Here is a 20,417-nt window from a genome sequence, read left to right as displayed (position 1 = left end):
AACACACACTTCATGGCTAATCACAATGACATTAATGGGGAATGGGACCCTTCTGTAGAAACTCATGTCACCCCTGGCATTCTGGGATACCCTTGTGGGCAGGTAATTCAACATAATCTTGGCGTGTATAATGGATCTGCATTCATTTTCATTATCCACTCATGTTGTACAATAAACCTGTTTGTGGAATGGCTTTCCTTATAGGACTGAGGAAATGGTATGAAAATCTTACCATCTGAATTGCAATCACCATAAATTACAGATTTGACATATTTTATTAAATAACAACCAATAAAAAGGTCTTCATTTTAAAGTATTTGTTGACTAACAAGCACTTCAATTATATGTATGACAAAACATTTCTTCACAAATTGGCATTGGGTTTCCAAAAAACATGAAACTCCTGTGGTTGCTGGTCTATCACTTCCATGGCAACATCTGGCATCATGTAGCACATACGTGACACCATCCTGTGGAACATAACTTCAGTGGCAGCAGTGGCAGTTCAAGTAAATGTCCCTTGATTACATGTTTTGTAGGGTTTAATAAGCTCTGCAGTCACAATTTTAAATCAATAATTTCCTAAGAGGCAGTATAAGTGATGAATTTGCCGAAAACCGGCACTGACATCGTGTAAAACAGTGACATCCTACTGACACCCAACTGGCAGCTGCCAGCAAAACAGTGACATCCTACTGACACCCAACTGGCAGCTGCCAGCAAAACAGTGACATCCAGTGGCCTGCCACCGGAAGTGTCACTACTACATGCCAGTGCCACAAATTGAGCTTGCTGTCTCTCACAGGATGGACAAACTGTGAGACTTAAATTTAGATCTCTATTTTATCTCAATTTATTGTGATTTAGTAGTTGTTGTTGTTTTTTTACAGATATAGATTGTGATAGTTATGTCTACTTTTTATATCAAGTTTTCTCATAATTCTGAGTTGCCAACAGTAGCTGCTTGGTGAGATACAAGCTTAAGATGTGAATTAAATTCAGGTTAGAGTTAGACATGTACTACTAATGGTTAAGGTTAGGCTACAAAAATGAATGGAAATCAATGCAATGTCTTAAATAGAACAGAAATACAAACTTTTGTCCGTCTGTCAATGAATCAGTGAAAAGCCTAATAAAAACTCTCAGAGGGCAATCATTGGGTGTACATCTACAACTGTTAAAATGGCTGTAACTCATTACATTTCACAGATATTAAACTAAAATCTGGTGGGGTAGTAGCTGAGAGTCATCCCCACCATCGCACTAATAAGCTCTAACAGAGATCTTTACTGAAAACTTTAGCATGCAGGGTGACGGGCGATACGCATTTGTTCGAAAAAGTTTTAAATAAATCTGAACAGCCCTTTCATCACACACACACACATTAAGTTTGTACTTTTGACTTTATTTCAGCTGCACATATTAATTACCATCATCAGACTGTTGAAGAGATTTACAGCGGGGTGGACGCAGCATAAAAGCATCACTATACATTTATATACAAAATGTTCCCACCACCCAGTCTTATGTACACGCTAAACGACACCAACAGGCTGATAAACAGAGAAAATGATGTGTAAAACTGAGGACAAAGGGAAGAGGAAATTGGTGCCGCCGACTGTCCTGACCAGAACCCATCTTTAAAAGTTCATATTCTGAGTTTGGATTATACACACACACAGACGTTTAAAAGTCATACAAGATGCATAAATGAAAATGTATACACATAAACTGTTCAGGAGAATCTAAGATGTTAGCTCACAGTTCGATTTTAAATAGCACAACTGTAGCACTGCTGCACAGAGTAACCGTGAACGCGGCCATCTTCTATTCACCGAATTGCAGAAATGTTCAAAAAGCGCGCGTGTATGCAGCAGCAGATCTTTTTCGCATTAAGAATATAAACAGAAAAGTAACTACTGACAAACCTGTTCCTGTTTTCTTTAATGTGCAAATAAATGAGAGCAAATGTTTTGCTGAGAGGCTTCTTTAAAAGCCCGATGACTTAAATCAATTAGTGTTGTCACTCGAAATTCATTCGAATTCCTAACACTGAAAGTGCACAAATATGTGTTTATTTGCAGACCAAATCAGTGTTGACACATCTAAACTTCATACACACTGTGGCTGGAAAGAAAGAAAATGTGTATTTTACATTTCACAGAAGGCCACTTTTAAATTAAAGCAAATGTGGAGGTGGAGAGGAGGAGTACAGCAGGGGATGAAGCTGAAGCTGAAGTGCTGCGTATGTCCTGACATGGTACATGTACTTAATACGAACCAGATATGAACACAAACACACACGTATACAAAAGACAGCTGAAATGTGTGATTAATTATTGACGCCTCACAGTTCATCTCCAGCTCCCATCACAAATAAATAAATGTGTCTAATGTTGCTGGGTTTTTTTTTGATTTGGGGGGATTTACATTCATTTTCTCCCGCAAACTAATAAAGTGACCTGAGCAACATGCTAAACTTAAATCTGTGCAACATAAATCTTCTGTCTTAACTCGACGGGGGGGGGGGAATATTAAAATATTAACACTAGAGATGAGAGTCAATAACAGCATGAAGATTTGAGATCTGACGCTGGGAAAGCAGGTCTCTGATTCCCCTCCCCTTCCCTCCACCCCCTCCCGTCCCTGCTGACTTCATCTGCTCTCGAGGGCTTTGCCCTCCAGGACCAGCTGGATCTCTTTGGCGTCCAGAGTCTCGTACATGAGCAGAGCGTCGGCCAGGTTCTTGTGCTCCTTGGCGTGAGACTTCAGCAGGGCTTTGGCTCGCTCGTACGACTCCTGAAGACAGCAGGAGAAGAGATGTCAGTGAACGATTCATGGTTTTATTGTTCTGACATTACTTGGGGGTTAAACGGATGAGGCAGACCTTCAGTAAGACCCTGACTTCATGCTCCACTGCAGCCTGTGTCTCTGGACTGTGCTCCGTCATGTCAGGGTAGGTCATTACACCCAGCTGGGACAGGGAGCGAAGGTTAACACATGAATAAAAGTAAATAATTTTATCCTTTTAATTTGATCTGTTTCCCAGCCTACCTTTTCACACATCCCATATCTGGTCACCATCATCTTAGCAATCTTGGTGGCACTATCAAAGTCACTTGATGCTCCTAAAGAAAGGGAACACACACATTGTTTTCTTTTAAACTGAAAAAAATACTGCTCCATATTTTAACCTTTTGTGCACTTACTGGCCTTTAAGAGGCTCTTTTCTTACCCGTTGTGATGTTTTCATGGCCGAATATAATCTCCTCTGCTACACGGCCGCCCATACTGACGTCCATCTGGGCCAGTAGCTGAGAGCGAGTCTCACTCCATCTGTCGTTCTCTGGGAGCATGGACACCTGGAAGGAAGGGGAGCACGTAAATGTTTAGTTTTCACCAGTTTAATGTTGAATAATGTACAAAGGAGAGCACGAATGAGGGCCCCCTACGTGTCCCAGACTGTGGCCTCTGGGCATGATGGTGGCCTTGTTGATCGGCATGGCATCTTTGGTGTAGTACGCAACAATCGCGTGACCGGATTCGTGATATGCTGTGATCTGTTTGTTCCTTTGGTCGATTTCTGCACTGCGTCTCTCAGGGCCTTCAGAGAAACAAAAAGACAAAGAAAAAAGTAAAAAAAACAATCCCATCACATTTGACAGCACCAGACAAGTTCTACAGACCCATGAGGATTTTGTCTTTAGCGAACTCCAGCTCCTTCATAGTGACCATGTCTTTGCCGTCAACCGCTGCCTTCAGGGCGGCCTGGTTGACCAGATTTTCTAGGTCAGCGCCAGAGAAGCCCACTGTGCCCCGGGCTATAACCTTTGCCTCAATGGCTGCACAGATAACACAGAACAAGCAGGTAGATGGGGGAAAGATTTGACCACAAACAACAGAAGACATCATGTTTTTTAAAACACCTGCCAGCACTTTATACATATGCCATAAGCATACAAAAAATAAAATAAAATACAAGTCTAACAGAAGCTACAGTCTAACCTGGATCTACTTTAATCTTCTTTAGGTACCAGTTGAGAATCTCTGTTCGTCCTTTCACATCCGGTTTGGGGACAGTCACCTGCATGTCGAAACGTCCCGGGCGGATCAGGGCGCTAACAAAGGCAGGTCAGTTAGTAAAACTCAGACACAAAATAAATTTTAAAAAAAAGAAAGTCTGACTAACTACAGCTTCATCTTTTGTATAGTGCAGTAACAGGTGGGACCTAAAAGCTCAGAAACTCATTTCTACCGTGAACCGTAAACTCAGACGCTGTCTGTGATTACAAGAAAAGGAGCTGAGACCTACTTATCCAAAGCTTCTGGGAAGTTGGTTGCTCCAATGATGATCACACCCTCGTTTGTTTTGAACCTGCAAAATAACATTCATGTTGCTCAGTGTCTGCATATGGCTTTGTGCTCTCTTGTTCCTAAAATAAAACACACTAATTATTTACAACTATTATTAATTACAAAACTCTTCATAAGAAAATCCACCAGTGTCAGTGATGACCTGTGTACCAGAGACAGAGGCTAAAGGCATGACTTACATAATTTAATCTCAATACTTGTGAGTAAATTATGCTTTTAATCCTGATGACAAAAATTAGTGTCATAAATATAATATCATATAAGCAGCAGTAGTAATTATAGTTGCATTTATTTTTTTATTAATTAAAGTAATTCTATAAAATGATACATTTTTATCACCTGCTGATGTGAAAGGCAGACAATCATGTAGTCATTGTGTGTGTGCATGTGTGTGTGTGTGTGTATCTGTCTGTTAGCAACATATCTCATGAAGCAGTGGATGAAATTTAATGAAACTCTTAGAAAGTAGTCATTGGCTGCACATCTATAACTGATTAACCTTTGGAGTTATCTCAATTCAAGATGGCTGAAAGAAACTAAAATAGCTAATCAACCTTAGATATAACTCACTCAGTTTTATAGATATTGAACTCAAATTTGTTGTGGTAGTGGCTGGAAATCATCTCAAATACATACTCTGTGCACTAACAGATCATTGCCTCAAAACAGTTTCCATCACTATAATTTAAAATGAGTAAATACAAGGTAAATTCACCTAATAGGTGAATATGAAACAGAACATTTTAGAGATTACCCATCCATCTCAGCAAGAAGCTGGTTGATGGTCTGTCTGGAGTAAGGATGCATCGGAGACTCTATTCTTTTCCCACCCACGCTGTCCAGTTCATCAATGAAGATCACACAGGGAGCGTTGGCTTTAGCCTCTCCTAGAAAAGAATAAGTCACACAGAAATGATTGATTATTGTTTTGCAGCGATCGCAGAGTTGAAGTCCTTTGAGCACAGTCTGCTCAAAGGAAGAAGGAAGAGACTCACGGAAAAGGTTCCGGATGCGACTGGCTCCAACTCCAACAAACATCTCGTCAAACTCCGAGCCAGAGGCGTAGTAAAACGGCACATCCGCCTCTCCGGCCACCGCTCGAGCCAGCAGAGTTTTTCCAGTCCCAGGAGGACCGACAAGGAGGACACCTAAAGGGAAGAGTGATGATGCTCAGTGATGAGAAAAGCAAAGAACAAAGAAGCAAACAGCGCTGAGAGTCGAGCGGCACCACTGTGAGAATCGGCCCACCTTTTGGCAGCTTTCCTCCCAGGGCTGTGAACTTCTGCGGGTTCTTCAGGAACTCCACCACTTCCTGCAGCTCATTTTTAGCTTCTTCAACCCCCTTCACGTGCTCAAAGGTCACGTTTTTCATCTGCACAGGGTCCACTGCTGAGTCCAAGCCTGATGTGGTTCGGAACCGCACTGTCCAAAATGGTTAGATTAAAGTTCGAAAACACACAGCACTGTTAACCGACTCACTCACACAAGACACAGACAGCGAATCAGTCGGTAAAAACACCTGGTGGCAGGTTTTGATGCTCCAGGACAACGAGGAGAAAAGTTAGGGTTAGGCTCTTACTTGATCAGAACAGCAAATGGCTCAGTTTATATTGGATAGATAAAAAAAGATGAAGCTTTACTGAAAATATTTATATTTTAATTAATTAAAAAACTGTGAACACACTATCACGGGACTGAAAATTGTGAGGGAGAAAGTGTCTTTTACCCGATATGAAGGGGGTCTTGGAGATACCGTAGAGCCCCAGAAGAAGCAGCACCAGCAGTATTAGACGAGTTCTCCTCAGAGAGTCTGAACAGCCAGAACAAGACAAATCCACATCAGAAAACATTTAACGCTTACTAATCAAACACCCTTTGAATGATTGACTATAACCTGCCTTGAGTGCGCTGCGTCAGGGCTTGAGCTTTAAGAAAACCCTCTGCGAAACCCCTCTTAAAGGCCTCCTGCTGTCCTTCAGGTATGTTTTTGTTTTTCAACAGGCTGTCAAGACTTTCAACATCTACTCCCTTATCGCGCGTCAGGAAACCCTGCGGTGCAACAAAACACTACTCAGCAGTACTCACAAATCAGCCCAACTCCTCAACTATCCCTGCACTTTCAAGGCAAACACACTGGAAGCTTGATCCTGACAAAAGACGTATAAAGTTACAAGTTTGGCTTCACCAACTTGTTTTCAGTAGATCTATAACCTTTCATAAATATTAAAATAAATAGAAATCCTGTTTATTTCATTTATGTAGTTTACTATAATATGTTGAGAATTGTGCAAAGTGTGTGGAATAGGTGAGCTTGGTTCAGCAGCTACCTTCATAAAAGATGGTGGGAAAGTCTCAGTGTCTGCAGGACGTTCGAAGGCCGACTGCACTCGTCGTGTTTTGTTCCTTAAAGTTTTGAAGCCTCGGCTCTGAATTAACACTTAAAAGCAAAAAAAAGTGCATGAACAAACTAGCAGTGTTTTCTCATATTTGATTAAAACAGAAATATAAATGCACATATAAAGCAGCTGATTAAAATATTTGTTATTCTCTCAACAGTAGTTTGCATTGCATAAAAAACATGCTATTTAATAGTGAAAAACTAATCAAAGATATTTTAATAAACTGCTGGCAAATGCTGCTAATCTAAAATTACCTGGCCAGTGTTTCAGCTCTGTGCAAACAGTCTGAAGTGGTGAAAACTGCTTCTTTGAGAAAATTGGGGCCGACGTGTGCATGGTGCTTGATGTGAAGCCTGGGGAGCAGGAGATATTTTTAAGAGTTAAAAAAAGTGGAAGCAGAGACTCAAACTGACTGTTCAGACAGCCACAAAACTAAACACTGACAGGATCGAAGTGAATCATGAATAATGACAGTGAATTCAAACCCATGTTAGAGATGTTGCAAAATGACTGTGTTGTACAACAAACGACACTTTAAGACATTGCCGATGCCCCAGAATAAAACTAATTAAATGCACCAGTTTCTCCGACACACAAATTAGTTCTTACCATGTTTGTTGTGGAAAAAGGAGTCGGTGGAGAGATACGAGGTCCTCCATGCAGTCTGACCACCAAGCGGAAGGGGAACATTGTCCGGGCTCAAACGTGGTAAAACATGGTTCACCAACTCATCCAGCTGCTGTTTCCGCAGGTCGGAGAAACCGAGCTCCCGTAGGTTCCACATGGACTGTGCATACAGAGACAGCAGCACAGTGTGTTACAAGTCCTCAAGAGTTATTAAGGTTTTTAACTTTTGTTGATAAAAGCAGCCCATGGCTTGGAAATGTCAAATACAATAACAACACCCACAGAACAAAAACAAACAAATCCACACATCAAGAATAAAGCATTTACAGCATCTATGTTGATTTTAATGGTCATCTATGCCAGAGGTCCCCAACCCCCGGGCCAAGGACCGGTACCGGGCTGCACAGAAAGAATAATTAACTTACAGTATTTCAGGTTTTTTTTTTATTTTCGGAGTCTAAAAGAGATTTATTATGAAAAATGACCGGATTCTCTCCACTACATCCATCTATGACTCACTGTTGATGCGAGTCAAAATGCTTATCTAGGTCACGTAATACATTACCGCTAAAAACAAACCCACGAGCAGCAAAATGAGTAAAAAACAAACATCTCTGTAGCCCTAGATGGGACCGTCTCGTTACTGAGAAACAGGAACAGGGCTCCCACTGATTCAGCGTTATGGTGAGTTGTATTCTTTGTGCACTTTATATTTGTGGTGTATCTTATTTTAAAGGGCATGTTTAAACATCGCCATATTGACCAGAGAACATTAGGAGGAGGAGAGGCTGTTATTCATGTTGATAACGCAATACCAGGACGCAGCTAACAAAGCTGCGAGGACACGTTGGATTTACATTTATTATGTTTTTAAAAATACCCCCGTTTTCATGTCGGTCGTATCATTTTATTTTGTTGTATTTATCCGCCACACCTTTAAAGGCCGGTCCGTGAAAATACTATCTGATAATGAACCGGTCCGTGGAGCTTAAAAGGTTGGGGACCACTGATCAATGCGATCGCAGTCAAATGTTAAAACTATTGTGAAGCATTTGCACAGATTGTGTAATAATGATAAATGCTGGGAAGATTACAGAGAAAAAAGCAACAATATGAGTTGACCCAAAACTGCAGCTGTGTATTATATTCCTATAACAAATACCTCTGTCCGCTGCAGCTCTGTGTCTGAGGCATGTTCCTTGTGATTTCTTGACTTGCAGGTGGCACTGCTGCTGCTTCCCACTGAGCTCTTCAGAGGGTGGAGGATGTTGATGAGGTGGGTAAGAGGCAAAGTCACCTGCGGTCACAGATATTCAAGAAGCGATCATCTACAAGAGACACTACGCTTGTGATCCTAAATCAGTTGGGGCTATTCAGAGTGACAGGTGAAGCACACGAAGTACTGTAGGTGGTGCTGCAAGGATAAACAAAACTGGAACTTGTCTAGCCAGTACGAAATAAAAAAATAAAAAACATACGCAGGTAGTTTCAAGCAGTTTCATATCTTGCGCATGATTAGACATTTACCTAAAAATAACTAATTAAAAAAACAATTAAGCATGGATAAAAACAACCTAGACCCTAACCTAGAAAGTTAACGGTCAAAACTAAAGAACAACGATGCTAATGCTAGCTTGGCCTAATGTTACTTACCTGTGGCTGGACCGTCGTTGACATGGAAAACATTTTTTAATTTTTCACTTGTTAGTTCTTCTTAATAGGTGTAAGTTGTATCCAGGTCGTGGAGGATTAAAGGTATTTGTTTGTTCCCCTCAGTCTCTCCGCTGCAGGCATAGCAAGTCTGACTGCGAACTTCTGCAAACCGGATATGACGCCAAACACGTTGTAGCGAAGTTTGTGTTCCGCTCGGAAACAGTCACTAGAGGTTTGTTTCCACACGGAAATAGAAAAACAGTCCAGTGTGTTCTGTCCATATCAGACATAGAAATTACAAAGCAAGTAAAATGTAAAGTGTTTATAGAGGAAAATGTAAATTATTTTTTCTGTAGTCAGACACTTTGTAATTATATTCAAGAATTTCTTAGCAGAAGCTAGAGGAGATTAAATTAGCTAGTAAAAAAATTATTTAGCCATTTCAAAACCTTCATAAAACAAAAAACACAACACATGTTTGATGTTAAAGTAAAAACATTCTATTAAATTTTCCCCAGTGGTTCACAAGATATTTTGGTAACAGAACAAACAAATGAACACACGAACACACCACGTGTGTTGAAAACCAAACACAGCATATCAGTCCACACACTTCACACCAACTGCCAAGCAGAGTGGTGGAGGTATGATGATTTTGGCTTGTTTTGCAGCTACAGGACCTGGGCACCTTGCAGTCATTGAGTCAACCATGAACACCCCCTTTGGAGTCTTATGTGAGGCCATCTATCCAACAGCTGATAATGGATCATGCAGCAGGACAATGATCTCAAACACAGGACAAGAGAATACTCTGATAATATGGTATCTAAAACTTGAGCATAATGTAATCCTTTGTAACATTCACAATAGTTGATATCATCAAATTAAAACATTCATACAGAGTTTATTCCAGTAATGTTTTATTGCATTTTTACATTTGTTCCATATAGTTATGTTTTACAACTGGAGTCACTGTAAGCTTGTTTACGGTGTACATTCTTATTTATTTTATGGTGACACTAATAAGAAACATGAACTAATAAACAACAACGTAGATTGTCTGTATTCATTATCATGAAATAAACATAAACCCTGGGCTTACATAAATGAACAGGCCCTCATTTATCATCTAAGACAGCTTGACTTTGTTCTTCTTTAGTTATTTTTATCATTTAAAGTCCATCTCTTTTAAATATAGATAAAGATTTCTGACTTTTTCGGCCCATGCCGCTGTTGCTTGTGGACGTAGTCAGCTAACTCCTGTGTAAATGGCAGTCTTATACTGTCATTGAACTAAAGCTATAAAATAAATAGACACTTTCACACAAACATAGAGTTGTTGTTTTTTTCCTAAATATTAATTTGGTGTTAATAGAAATGCCTGCACCATATATAAATATGTATAAACAAAAATTCAAAATGTCTTTAAAATTGTAGTTTTACAAGACATTTTAAAAGAAACCCATTTAAAGAATATTTTATACAATTAAAATACATGGCTAAAATAGGTTACATTATTACTTTAAATGTTATGTGTAATGTTTTTTATTGACCCTAAGTCATTTTTAAGAGCACCGACTCATGTTAAACGTTTACTCATTTATGTTTAATGACTCTTTTTTTAAACATCTTAAAAGTCTTTTCTTGGTTTTTTTTTTTTATCTTTCTCATAGATTGTTTTATCTAATGTGGCTTTTTCATTTCTAAATAAGCCTCATTTAACTCTATTTGTGGCAGCTTCAGTGAACCACAAAGGAACAAAAGTGTGTCGTTGATCCATGTTGATTGTCAGACACTTTCATGGGATTTTCCTGTGAGGAGAAGAGTAGAAAAAAAACATATCAATCTTCATCTGCAAAACAGAATACATTAAGTTGAAAAAATATTCACCACTCCTTTGGTGTTCTTCTGTTTTGTTGCCTGACAATCTAAATTTGAAATGGATTTTTATTTTGATTATAAGTTATGAACTTGAACTTACACATAATATTCCAGATTATTGAAGTTAAATAAGAGGGAAATGCAAGAATAATTTTAAAAGTATAAAACTGAAACATGGTGTGTGCATATACATTCATTCTTTGCTTTGAAAGCCCAAACACTTTATTACTTGCTTCTTTCTAGATTGTGTAACCAGTAAAATATGTTCTTGTACAACCTAATGTGCTCATGCCCAGATATGATGTGCCCTGAGTTGTTTCTTTGTCTATCTTCATGACCAAAATATGACGCTGTCCTCCTGTTATTGTGATTAACAGATACATTGTTTTGTAAACAAGGTTATGTTGTGTAAATGCCTCCCATGTCTCTCTTAAAATGACACATATAGGGTGAAGTGTTTTCTGAATTCTAGAAACTTTCTAGAAAAAAAATCTTCTGCTTAAAGAAATAAATTAAACAGAACATTTAGAATTTACCAAAAACAAAAGCAAACCAGAGACTCCCCAAATGTGTGAAAAAAGGTGTTGTGGTCAGGTTAAACTAAAATTGAACTTTTTAGCCTCAAACAACCTCCTGTCGAGTGCAAACCTACTCTCATCAAGCTGAGAACACCATCCCTACAGCGAAGCACAGTGGTGGCAGCATCATGCTGTGGGCATGTTTTTCTTCAGCTGGGTCTGGGAAATTGGTCAGAGTTTAAAGAAGGATTTACAAAGAAAAATACAGAGAATTTCTTAAAGAAAACCTGTTGGAGTCTTTCAGAGATTTGAGACTGGCAGAGAGGTCCACCCTCCAGCAGGGAAATGACCCTGAACTCACCACTGAAGCAACACTCCAGTTAAATATGTCAAACCCAGACCTTAACCCAACTGAGAATCTCTGGTCTAATTTAAAAGATTTTTGGGCCCAAGCAGCACCCATCTAACACTGCTTTTTTAGGTTTACATTTTTCAGAATTAATTAAAACAAGTTTTTTTCTATGTTTGACTTCTGGAGTATTTTGTGTTGGCCCATTACTTATAATCAAATTAGAAATATTAATTTAAAATTTGGATTCTAAAACAATAAGTAGATCATGAACCAAGGGAATGAATACATTTGTAACTCTCCGCAACTAATGGCAGAAATCCTAAATCCTCTTGTTTTTATTTTTCATTTTCTACATTCATTTTTTTCCCCAGTCTGCTCACCTTCTCCTCCGTTGTAAATAAAGCTGGACCAGCCAGTGAGTGATCAGAGACCAGAATGTAGTCAGCACCACCGTCATTGGAGAGTAGTCTAACGGCCACCAAGACGGTCGGAGGAGCTAAATTATGAAGACAGGAAACTGGAATGAGGGCACTTTGTTTTCCAGATAAAATGTGATGATACTGCTGCTACGACCCAAAAAGAAAAGATAAATCATGAACAACGTGTTTCACCAGGACTTTTCGGGCAACTTGTAAAACCTCTTCCTGATGTGGTGAAAGTGATCTTGACTAAAAGAATGAAAGAAGAAAATGTAGAAATAGTTCAACAAACGATTCAAAGCAAACTGTCATCAGCACTGGTGCATTTTAAGCACACGTGCCTCAAAAGTACACAAGTAGAAAGTTAATTGTCTCATCTTCAGAAATGTGACAAGTAGCAGCTGTGGTCCTTCACCTGTGACTTCGTGAGCTCCTCCAGAGTGTGCAGCCTGTGCAGCACATCGGTCATGTCGTGCTGCAGCCTCAGCAGAGCAGCGGCTATTTGCTCGTTGACATTTGCCCTCCGAACACCGACAGTTCTGCTCTTTGAGACATGACCACTGGCAGCATCAACACTGGTGCACCGCAGTGAGTTGCAGATGATTTTTGGGGATTGAGAACCTGTAAAAAAATAAGTCACATAGTTAAGATTATTGCTTCAACATCTGTGGATATTGGTGCTTTTTGTTGGAGTATTTGTTCAGAAAGGAGAACCAAAAGTCAATGAAACTACTTCTTTTGTCTGGGGTTGCCACAGTAGATCATCTACCTCCATTCATCCCAGTATCCTCCTCTGTTACACCAACACTTCAACTCATCCATGAACCTTCACTGTGGTCTCTTTTCCTCCTCCTTGGAAACTCCATATTCATCATCCTTTGTCCCTCCTCTGCACATGTTTGAACCATCTCAGTCAAACTCCTCAACCTGAGCTGAAGGCAAAAAGGACGATATTGTCCCTCTACTCCTTACAGCTTCACTGTTCCTCCTGTTTCCCTCTTATTCACATGTATTTTGTCTTGTCTTCTGCTGACCTTCATTCCTCTTCTCTCCAGAACAGACCTCCACCTCTCCAGGCGCTCGTCCACCTGCTCCCTACTCTCACTGCAAATCACAGTGGTGCCTATCAACAACTCCTGCCTGACCTCATCTGTCAACCTGCTCATCAAAAAGGCAAAAAGGAAGGGTTCCAAAGCTGATCCCTGATGTGATCCCACCCCACCTTGAACCCATTTGTCACTCCTTACTGCACATCTGACCACTGTCTCACAGTCCTGCACTACCCTCAGATACCTGACTTTTCTCACACAGTACAACAGGTCCTTTCTTGATATGTTATCAGGGGGAGAAAAAAATAAAAATCAAAGTAAACATCTCTAGTCGCACCTGTTCCTCTTCTTGACAAGGAGCTGTTGTGTTTGCTGGAATCACTCCCTGTTTGGATGCAGAAATCCTCCCTGAGCACCTCACCCTCAGCCTCTTTCACACTTTCAAACCAGAGGTCCTTTGGACTCACGGAGGCAGCTCCCGACCCAGGTGACTGGCCTTTTGATGCAGACAGCTGCTTTACAGGAATCGGAACATTGGGCAAAGTTTTGAATGAAAACAAATATAGTTCAATTTGAAGATAATTGCTGAAGTTGTGACATCTTAAATGCTTTGAATGAAGGACACTGAACCTCTTCCTTAGCCAGATGCTCCATTGAGTCACAGAATTCCTCATTGTCAGAGTCGGCAGGTCGGTGGTTCCTCTCAGAAGCTGCAACAGAGGGACCTGAATAGTGAAGAGCATAATATATAAACACCCAAAATGCATGATTAAAACGGGAAATTTGGTTGTATCTTGGTATTTTTATATCTACTTTAAATTTCTTCTCATTGGAGACAGTATAAACGAAAGATGTTTCATCTTTTGTCTTGTCAGCTTTATTCAATTTGTGAAAATGAATTTATTTCTGCTTTTCAGGAAGCAATTCATGTAATTAATGAGCATTTTCCCCCAAAAATGCTTCTTTTCTGTTTTGAGTTTGAATGATAAATATGAACCACTGGTAGCCTTTTAAAAAAATATATTGTCACTGTTGTTTGAAGTAATATGTGTTTTCAATAAATGTTACATATTTTTCTACTTTTCATAAGCAACTTATTCATGAAAATACTCAACATTTCCCATGATCCTTCCACACTTAAGATAGTGCTTCATCAAACACTGAACTTGTTTTCCTCAACACATCAATCAAAGGTGTACTTTTTTGCATGAATGTGTGATCTTACCACTTAAGTGCTGGTTCAAGTGAATGTATGGCTCATGCTGCCCACCGGGCTCCATGGAGCAGGCCAGCTCCTCCTCCTCCTCCTCGTCACTGTTGAGGGAGCTGTGGGTACCGTTGGTGAAGGAGGACATGCTCGGCTCCAAGCTGCTGCTGGAACCTTTGGTGTCAGATCTCCACCTCTTATCGTCTGCCATTAAAAACCTCGGGTCAGGTGCCCAGTCTGGAACGACAGCAAAACTTGTCAAACCTTATCTACCTCATGAAAATGGACCAAAAGTTTAGGAATTTATTGTAGACTCGTGCAGGTGTGGACAGAAGGAGTAGGTGAGTTGGTTGGACTTCAGTCACTCGTCTTGATCATCACTTGATCACTAAAGGCAAAAGGCAATGATGTTCTGCTTGTGTCTGTGTGTCAGGGTGTGGCTGTTTGTCTCTCATGTTTGCAAAACTGAATATGAACTAATGAATGGATTTTAATGAAGTGTTCAGGAAGCAATGACTGGATGTACAGCTACGAAAAATTAAATGTTGGAATCAATCCAATTCAAGATGGCCACCACAGCTAATCACATACATGTATGAGAACACATTTTACTGGTTACACAAAAACACAACTTACAAAGTTTGACCAAAATGGCTACAATCTGTCATTTCTCATCATAAAATCCTTTTAGCCTAAAACTGTGGCATGAAAGGCGACAGACAACACGCATTCCTTCAACAAATCTTTAGGCCATTAATTATATTGGGAAGGATTGCGGCATAAATATACAAAAAGTTGGTTTCCATCCATTTTACATTAATATCTAATAGATGAAAAACACAAAGACAGTGTTGAACAAACGAGACTGCACCACACAGCTGTCAGCAGAACATCAACACTGTACAAAATGTCACTAAATTTACTTTAACAAAGTTTAAAGGGGAGGGAGAAAGTGTCGGCTGTGTGCATGTGTCACTCCTACAACATCACACAAGACAGATTACTACAGCCATGTTGTACCTCTTTCCTCCTCTTTGTCTTCCGCCACTGAATTGATGCTGTCATCCCAGTTCTCCTCCTCCTCACTTCCTCTCCACACACAACTTTCCTCTTTTCTCTCGATTCCGCTACTCTCTCTGCTCCCCTCTGCCTCCTCGCTACTCACACTTAGGCCTCTCACGCTGCTGTCGCTGCCTTTCTCCTGGACGTTTTGTATATCATCCCACAGATCCCCATAGCCTGAGCAGCGAGGGGAAACACACAGTTAACGCACGTCGTTTGAAGTGATAAATGAGGTTTTTTGTTGTTTGTTTTTTTTACATGGAGGTTCTGTAGTAAGGTCAGGAGCAATTAATATCTTACCTGTTATGGACAGCTTTTTGAGTGACCTCAGTTTGGAAAAACAGTTTAATTCTGACAGGACTGATTTTTAAATAGCTAGCCTGAGTAAGCCCAAGAACAAAGTGGATTGCTGCACACATAAAACTCGTCCAATCTCAAAACTTTAAAGTAGTTAGTGCAGCAGTAATTTAGGAAACTTTACATTGTTGTCAGTTTCACATTGCATAGTTATTTGCATAGAATCTATGATTATTTAAGACTGAAAACAGCAGCAGCAGCAAGCTATAGCTCTTATGGTGAAGCCTGGGAGCACTTCTGGCAGGAATATCACACCAGATTTTAGTTCATTATCTGAAAACTGGACAGAGTTACAGCAATTCTGGGGTTTGCTAAGCACACAAACACACACAAGCATCTACATGATCGCTCATCTTTCATGGCAGCGAGCAATTATTAGTGCTTGTATGAAATGCTGTAAAATTTATGAGCTTTAGTTGTTTTAAGATGACCACAATCCACTTTGGTCTTGGGCCTGCTTGGATTAGACTTAAGCTTGATAGTCCTGTCAGAACTAAACTCTTATTTCTACAAACATTCAAGGAGCAATCAGTGGCAGGTAAGCTATTAATTGTTCACAACTGTTTTTTCTCAAAGGTACCCTTTAAATGGTGTGAATTATTCCCAATCACAGTGTCAGCTTATTTATCTGGTGTCATACAAATAAACAAGAACGAATCAAACTTGCTTGGGTTCGACTAAACTTATGCACAGCACAAATAATCTATCATCTCTACAGTGCAGCAAACAGCAGAGACTTGCCTTCCATTGTTGGCCTCTTAGCCGATTTAATCAGCTCCTCTAGAAAACAAGTAAAACAGTCAGAGTTTCAGATAAAATAATCTGTGTCTATGTGCAGTGACTGGAAGACTCTCAGCTCTTTCTGTGCGTCTTAAAGACCATTACTTCTGTATTTCTGATCGCCAGCTTCACCTTTCTGCTCTGCAAAAGGCATGGTGAAGGGTCTCCTGTCTGTTTCATTTTCCTGTTTTTCTTCTTGGTCCACCTCTGTGTAAAAGTTTCCAAGCTTCTGCACCAGTTCGGACACTTCCTCTGAGATTGGGATGGTCTCCAAAATCTGACAATGCACATATGCAATAAAATGTTACTGTAGGATATCAACTCAGCAGAAAGGTTCATTAATGTCTAAACTTTTATGGCAGTTTGCGGTCAGGACAAACAAACTGCAGTTAAAAATAAAGCGACTGGCATATAATTCTCTTTTTTATGATGCAAAAAAAGGGCATTGGCTTCCTCTGAAAAGGACTTACCAGCTGGATATGCTCAATGTAATTCCTCATGGCTTCCTCCTTTGTCATGGTTCCCAGAGAGCTCCACGCATCCCTGGCAACACAGAGCCAGAGTTCAAGACTGAGGAAAGCAGCGAATAGTGAACGCCTAAAGCTGTGCAGATAAACAATATTACATGATCTCATCTTACATCATTCCATCTCGGTTTAGGTCTTTCCACATGTGCATGGAGCAGCAGCGTTTGTTTCTACTGTTTCTATTCTGTTTTTATTTACGTTTTACAAAATGTCCCACTTTTACAGTGGTAGTGGCTCAGGAGGTAGGGGTTTGTCCTGTAATCGGAGGGTTGCTGGTTCGAGCCCCTCGAGGCAGCTGTGGCTACAATGTAGCTTACGGCCATCAGTGTATGAATGAATGGATGAATGATTGTAGTGTGAAGCGCTTTGTGGTCCTTGGACTAGATAAAGCGCTATATAAGTGCAAACCATTTACTATTTTATTGGAACTGGGGTTGATATATATTTTCCTTATTAGTTCCTATAATATAAAGGGTGTACCATTTAGTTTTGCCTCGAGTGTCCCAGAAGCCCATTGGTCTGTGGATGTTGCATGGCCCCACAGTAGCTTGCTTGTAGTAACTATAAAACATCAGCATCATGTCATCAGATGGCTGGAAAGGACCTGAGAAATAAAGGCAGCTCATAAAAACACAAAACAAGCTAATTAATGCTTTAAAAGGTCTACAGTTACAGATATGTGCACTCAGGTGCCTCTCGTTTCTTTTGATCACTAATTAAATGTTTCTACACTTTGATTTGAGTCCACCTGTGGTAAATAAAACTGACTGGATGGGATTTAAACAGGCACATACCTCTCTATAAAAGGCCTTCTAGCTGATGGTGCATATAAGAGCAAAACCCAAACCATGGGCTCAAAGGAGCTGACTGTAGAGCTCAAAATGAGGCAAGGCACAGATCTGGGGAAGGCTACAGAAATGTCTGCTGCACTGAAGGTTCCGCAGAGCTCAGCAGCTTCCATATTTCTCAGACAGAAGATTTTTGGTTCAAGCAACACTCTGCAAAGACCTGGTTGCCCAGCCACACTGAGCAATTGAGGGAGAAGGACCTTGGTGAGAGAGGTGACCAAGAACCTGATGATCACTCTGACTGAGCTTCAGAGACACTGTGTGGAGATGGGGCTAAGTTCCACAAGGACAACTGGAACTGCATGACGTCACTGATCTGGGCTTTATGGCAGTGTGGCTCGACAGAAACCTCTCTTTGGAAAGCTGCTTGAAGGCCTCTCAGACTGCGAAGACCAAGATCCTCTGATCTGATGAGATCAAGAGCGACCTGTTTGGCGTCAGTCATCGCCTGCCCAACATCATCTCAAATGTGAAGCATCATGTTGGTAGCAGCATCATGTTGTGGGAGTGTTTTTCACCAGGGACTAGGAGAGACTGGTCTGGGTTGAGGGAAAGTTGAAAGGAATAAAATACAGTGATACCTTCAATGAAAACCTGATCCACAGAGCTCAGGCTGGACTGAAGGTTCACCTTCCAACATGACAATGACTCAAAAAATTTTGATTTCACTTTATCATTATGAGATACCTGGTCTAAATAAATGAGAAAAAAAGATTTCAATGACTGCATCAGGCTGCAACATAAGGGGATCTGAATACTATAAATGTAAAACACCTGTGAGCCACAAGAGCAGTTATTACACAAGAGAATCGACTGATTTACCTAATCAGCTCTTATCCCTGTCTGGTAGCTTTACTGAGCCGAGAGGGTCAGACAGGAGAGACAACTCTGCATGTAGGTCACTCACCTAAAGTGTTTACTCTCCAAAAAGGCACAGACTCCACCGACTATTGCACACAATCAGCCACTTTAAATCACTTTGCAGAACACATTGAAATGAGTCATCACCTTCTTCAGGCAAACTCCGGATTACTTGAACTGCGGCTGCAAATTTCTCCTCCAGACTGTGTTTGTCCTCCTCCTCATCCTCCTGCTGCTGCTGCTGCGCCATGCTGAGTCCAGACAGGGATGGCATGAATCAGACTCCTCACGTTCTTAAACAGGAACAAGGATCCAAATCAGGATATATTAGGGTGATCAAAAAGATTCTTCTGTTTTCACTGAACCTGGGAGATTTTAAGGTTGCATCTATTGCAGACTCTGTATTTTAACAAATGCATTCCTCTCTATGAATGAATTATAAGAAACTCACCGTATGTCGTATACACTGGTGGGGGAAAAAAAGACCAAATTAATGAATAAACCCGGTATCTGCTTGCAGTAAGAAAGTCAGTCTCTCCGGTCAAGGATGAGCCAAGCAGTCTACGTTTGGAGCCCTAAGGAAGTATGGGAAATGTAGTTTTTACTGGCGAGAATATCGGTGAAACGTGCCTCATGGCTCTTCAAAACCCATAAGCGCTCCTGAACGGGGATTTAAATTGCAAAGGCTTCTGGGAAATGTAGTCTAAAAAGCTTGTCTGTTCATGAAATTTAGAAATGAGAGATTTTTGGACATATCTGTTTAAAAAAAAATAAATATTAGATATATATGGGCGTTTTATGCATACTAAAGATAAATTTCAAATATGCCAATGAGCACCAATGTTTTGTTTTTTTTCCAAAGCACTATTTAAAAAATAGAATTAGATTTATTTTAGACAGTATATAATTGTCCGAATATTCTTATTTATTAATATTCATGAGTAAATCTGTGTTGACAATCTATCAAAACTAACGTATTTAATAAAAGATTACGTGCAATGAAAGGAATTCAATTGCAATAAAGTTCTCACACACCCATTAGACTTTTTATTTATTTATATTTTCAAGACTTTATTTTTCATTATCTTTTTTTATTTACTTATTTTTGATTGGGTGCATGAGCTTTAAAATATTGGTTATAATAGAAGAAAATCGAAACAGATTGTAAATGTGACCTGATAAGCATTTTAATAAAATATAATAATATCTGGATATGTCTGTTGAACTTAAATAATAATTGTTCACACAAAATATTTGATTGATATTAGTGAATAAAAATATTCACTGTAATATTGTATTCTCGTCTAATTACATATTATATGCGTGCTTCATCGCAGTGAAACGTGATTGGTCGGCTCCTCTCTTCGCTCGGCCTCTCGGCCAATCAGCGCTCACGGTTTACGACGTAACTCCGGTTAGTTACGTGACGTTGTGAATCGGAGGCCAACGGAGCCACAATGCCAGGCGGGGGAGCCCCTTTCTCAGCAACACAGCAGCACAGCA

The 20,417-nt window shown here is 40.1% G+C and overlaps 2 protein-coding genes across 10 annotated transcripts; both read right to left on the bottom strand.

Moving 5' to 3' along the window:
* Window positions 1–1,389: 1,389 nt before the first annotated feature.
* Window positions 1,390–9,249, bottom strand: yme1l1b (YME1-like 1b). Of its 2 annotated transcripts, none has more exons than XM_017420351.3 (18): window positions 9,054–9,249; window positions 8,563–8,697; window positions 7,383–7,560; window positions 7,028–7,126; window positions 6,702–6,811; window positions 6,273–6,423; window positions 6,101–6,184; window positions 5,623–5,796; window positions 5,370–5,522; window positions 5,129–5,261; window positions 4,313–4,375; window positions 4,006–4,118; window positions 3,687–3,842; window positions 3,453–3,604; window positions 3,236–3,362; window positions 3,055–3,128; window positions 2,888–2,974; window positions 1,390–2,799 (listed from the first exon to the last, which is right to left on the bottom strand). In XM_017420351.3, exons 1-18 carry the CDS (start codon window positions 9,084–9,086, stop codon window positions 2,656–2,658), a joined length of 2,166 nt encoding a protein of 721 aa, XP_017275840.1. In that variant the 5' UTR covers window positions 9,087–9,249; the 3' UTR covers window positions 1,390–2,655. The 2 variants fall into 2 exon arrangements, with proteins under 2 accessions (XP_017275840.1, XP_024862617.1); XM_025006849.2 differs by having other exon boundaries at window positions 5,623–5,775.
* Window positions 9,250–10,640: 1,391 nt separating this feature from the next.
* LOC108238302 (acyl-CoA-binding domain-containing protein 5-B-like) lies at window positions 10,641–20,362 on the bottom strand. 8 transcript variants are annotated; one of them, XM_017420291.3, is made up of 15 exons: window positions 20,227–20,362; window positions 19,366–19,489; window positions 19,062–19,207; window positions 17,686–17,809; window positions 17,149–17,221; window positions 16,784–16,955; window positions 16,640–16,678; window positions 15,500–15,718; window positions 14,498–14,716; window positions 13,903–13,997; window positions 13,610–13,784; window positions 12,639–12,844; window positions 12,416–12,472; window positions 12,185–12,300; window positions 10,641–10,864 (listed from the first exon to the last, which is right to left on the bottom strand). In XM_017420291.3, the coding sequence occupies exons 3-15, from the start codon at window positions 19,186–19,188 to the stop codon at window positions 10,852–10,854; spliced, it is 1,635 nt and encodes a 544-aa protein (XP_017275780.1). In that variant the 5' UTR covers window positions 19,189–19,207; window positions 19,366–19,489; window positions 20,227–20,362; the 3' UTR covers window positions 10,641–10,851. The 8 variants fall into 8 exon arrangements, with proteins under 8 accessions (XP_017275780.1, XP_024862606.1, XP_017275781.1 ...); XM_025006838.2 differs by lacking the exon at window positions 20,227–20,362 and having other exon boundaries at window positions 19,366–19,961; XM_017420292.3 differs by lacking the exon at window positions 20,227–20,362 and having other exon boundaries at window positions 13,903–13,982; window positions 19,366–19,961.
* Window positions 20,363–20,417: the final 55 nt, after the last annotated feature.

The sequence above is a fragment of the Kryptolebias marmoratus genome, linkage group LG20 (assembly GCF_001649575.2).
Source record: "Kryptolebias marmoratus isolate JLee-2015 linkage group LG20, ASM164957v2, whole genome shotgun sequence".
NCBI lineage: Eukaryota > Metazoa > Chordata > Actinopteri > Cyprinodontiformes > Rivulidae > Kryptolebias > Kryptolebias marmoratus.
Note: the sequence above shows the minus strand (reverse complement) of the source record. Positions and strands in the feature narration are given on the sequence as shown.

Excerpts from the sequence above, each read along its gene's own strand:
- yme1l1b (XM_017420351.3), bottom strand. The coding sequence starts at position 9,086 with ATGTTTTCCATGTCAACGACGGTCCAGCCACAG. Across the intron at positions 8,698-9,053 it reads CAACGACGGTCCAGCCACAG|GTGACTTTGCCTCTTACCCA; the intron begins GTAAGTAACATT and ends CTGTGACCGCAG. Across the intron at positions 4,119-4,312 it reads TTCCCAGAAGCTTTGGATAA|CGCCCTGATCCGCCCGGGAC; the intron begins GTAGGTCTCAGC and ends TGCCTTTGTTAG.
- LOC108238302 (XM_017420291.3), bottom strand. The coding sequence starts at position 19,188 with ATGCCATCCCTGTCTGGACTCAGCATGGCGCAGCAGCAGCAGCAGGAG. Across the intron at positions 14,717-15,499 it reads AGACAAAGAGGAGGAAAGAG|ACTGGGCACCTGACCCGAGG; the intron begins GTACAACATGGC and ends CTGTCGTTCCAG. Across the intron at positions 12,845-13,609 it reads CTTGTCAAGAAGAGGAACAG|GTTCTCAATCCCCAAAAATC; the intron begins GTGCGACTAGAG and ends ATTTTTTTACAG.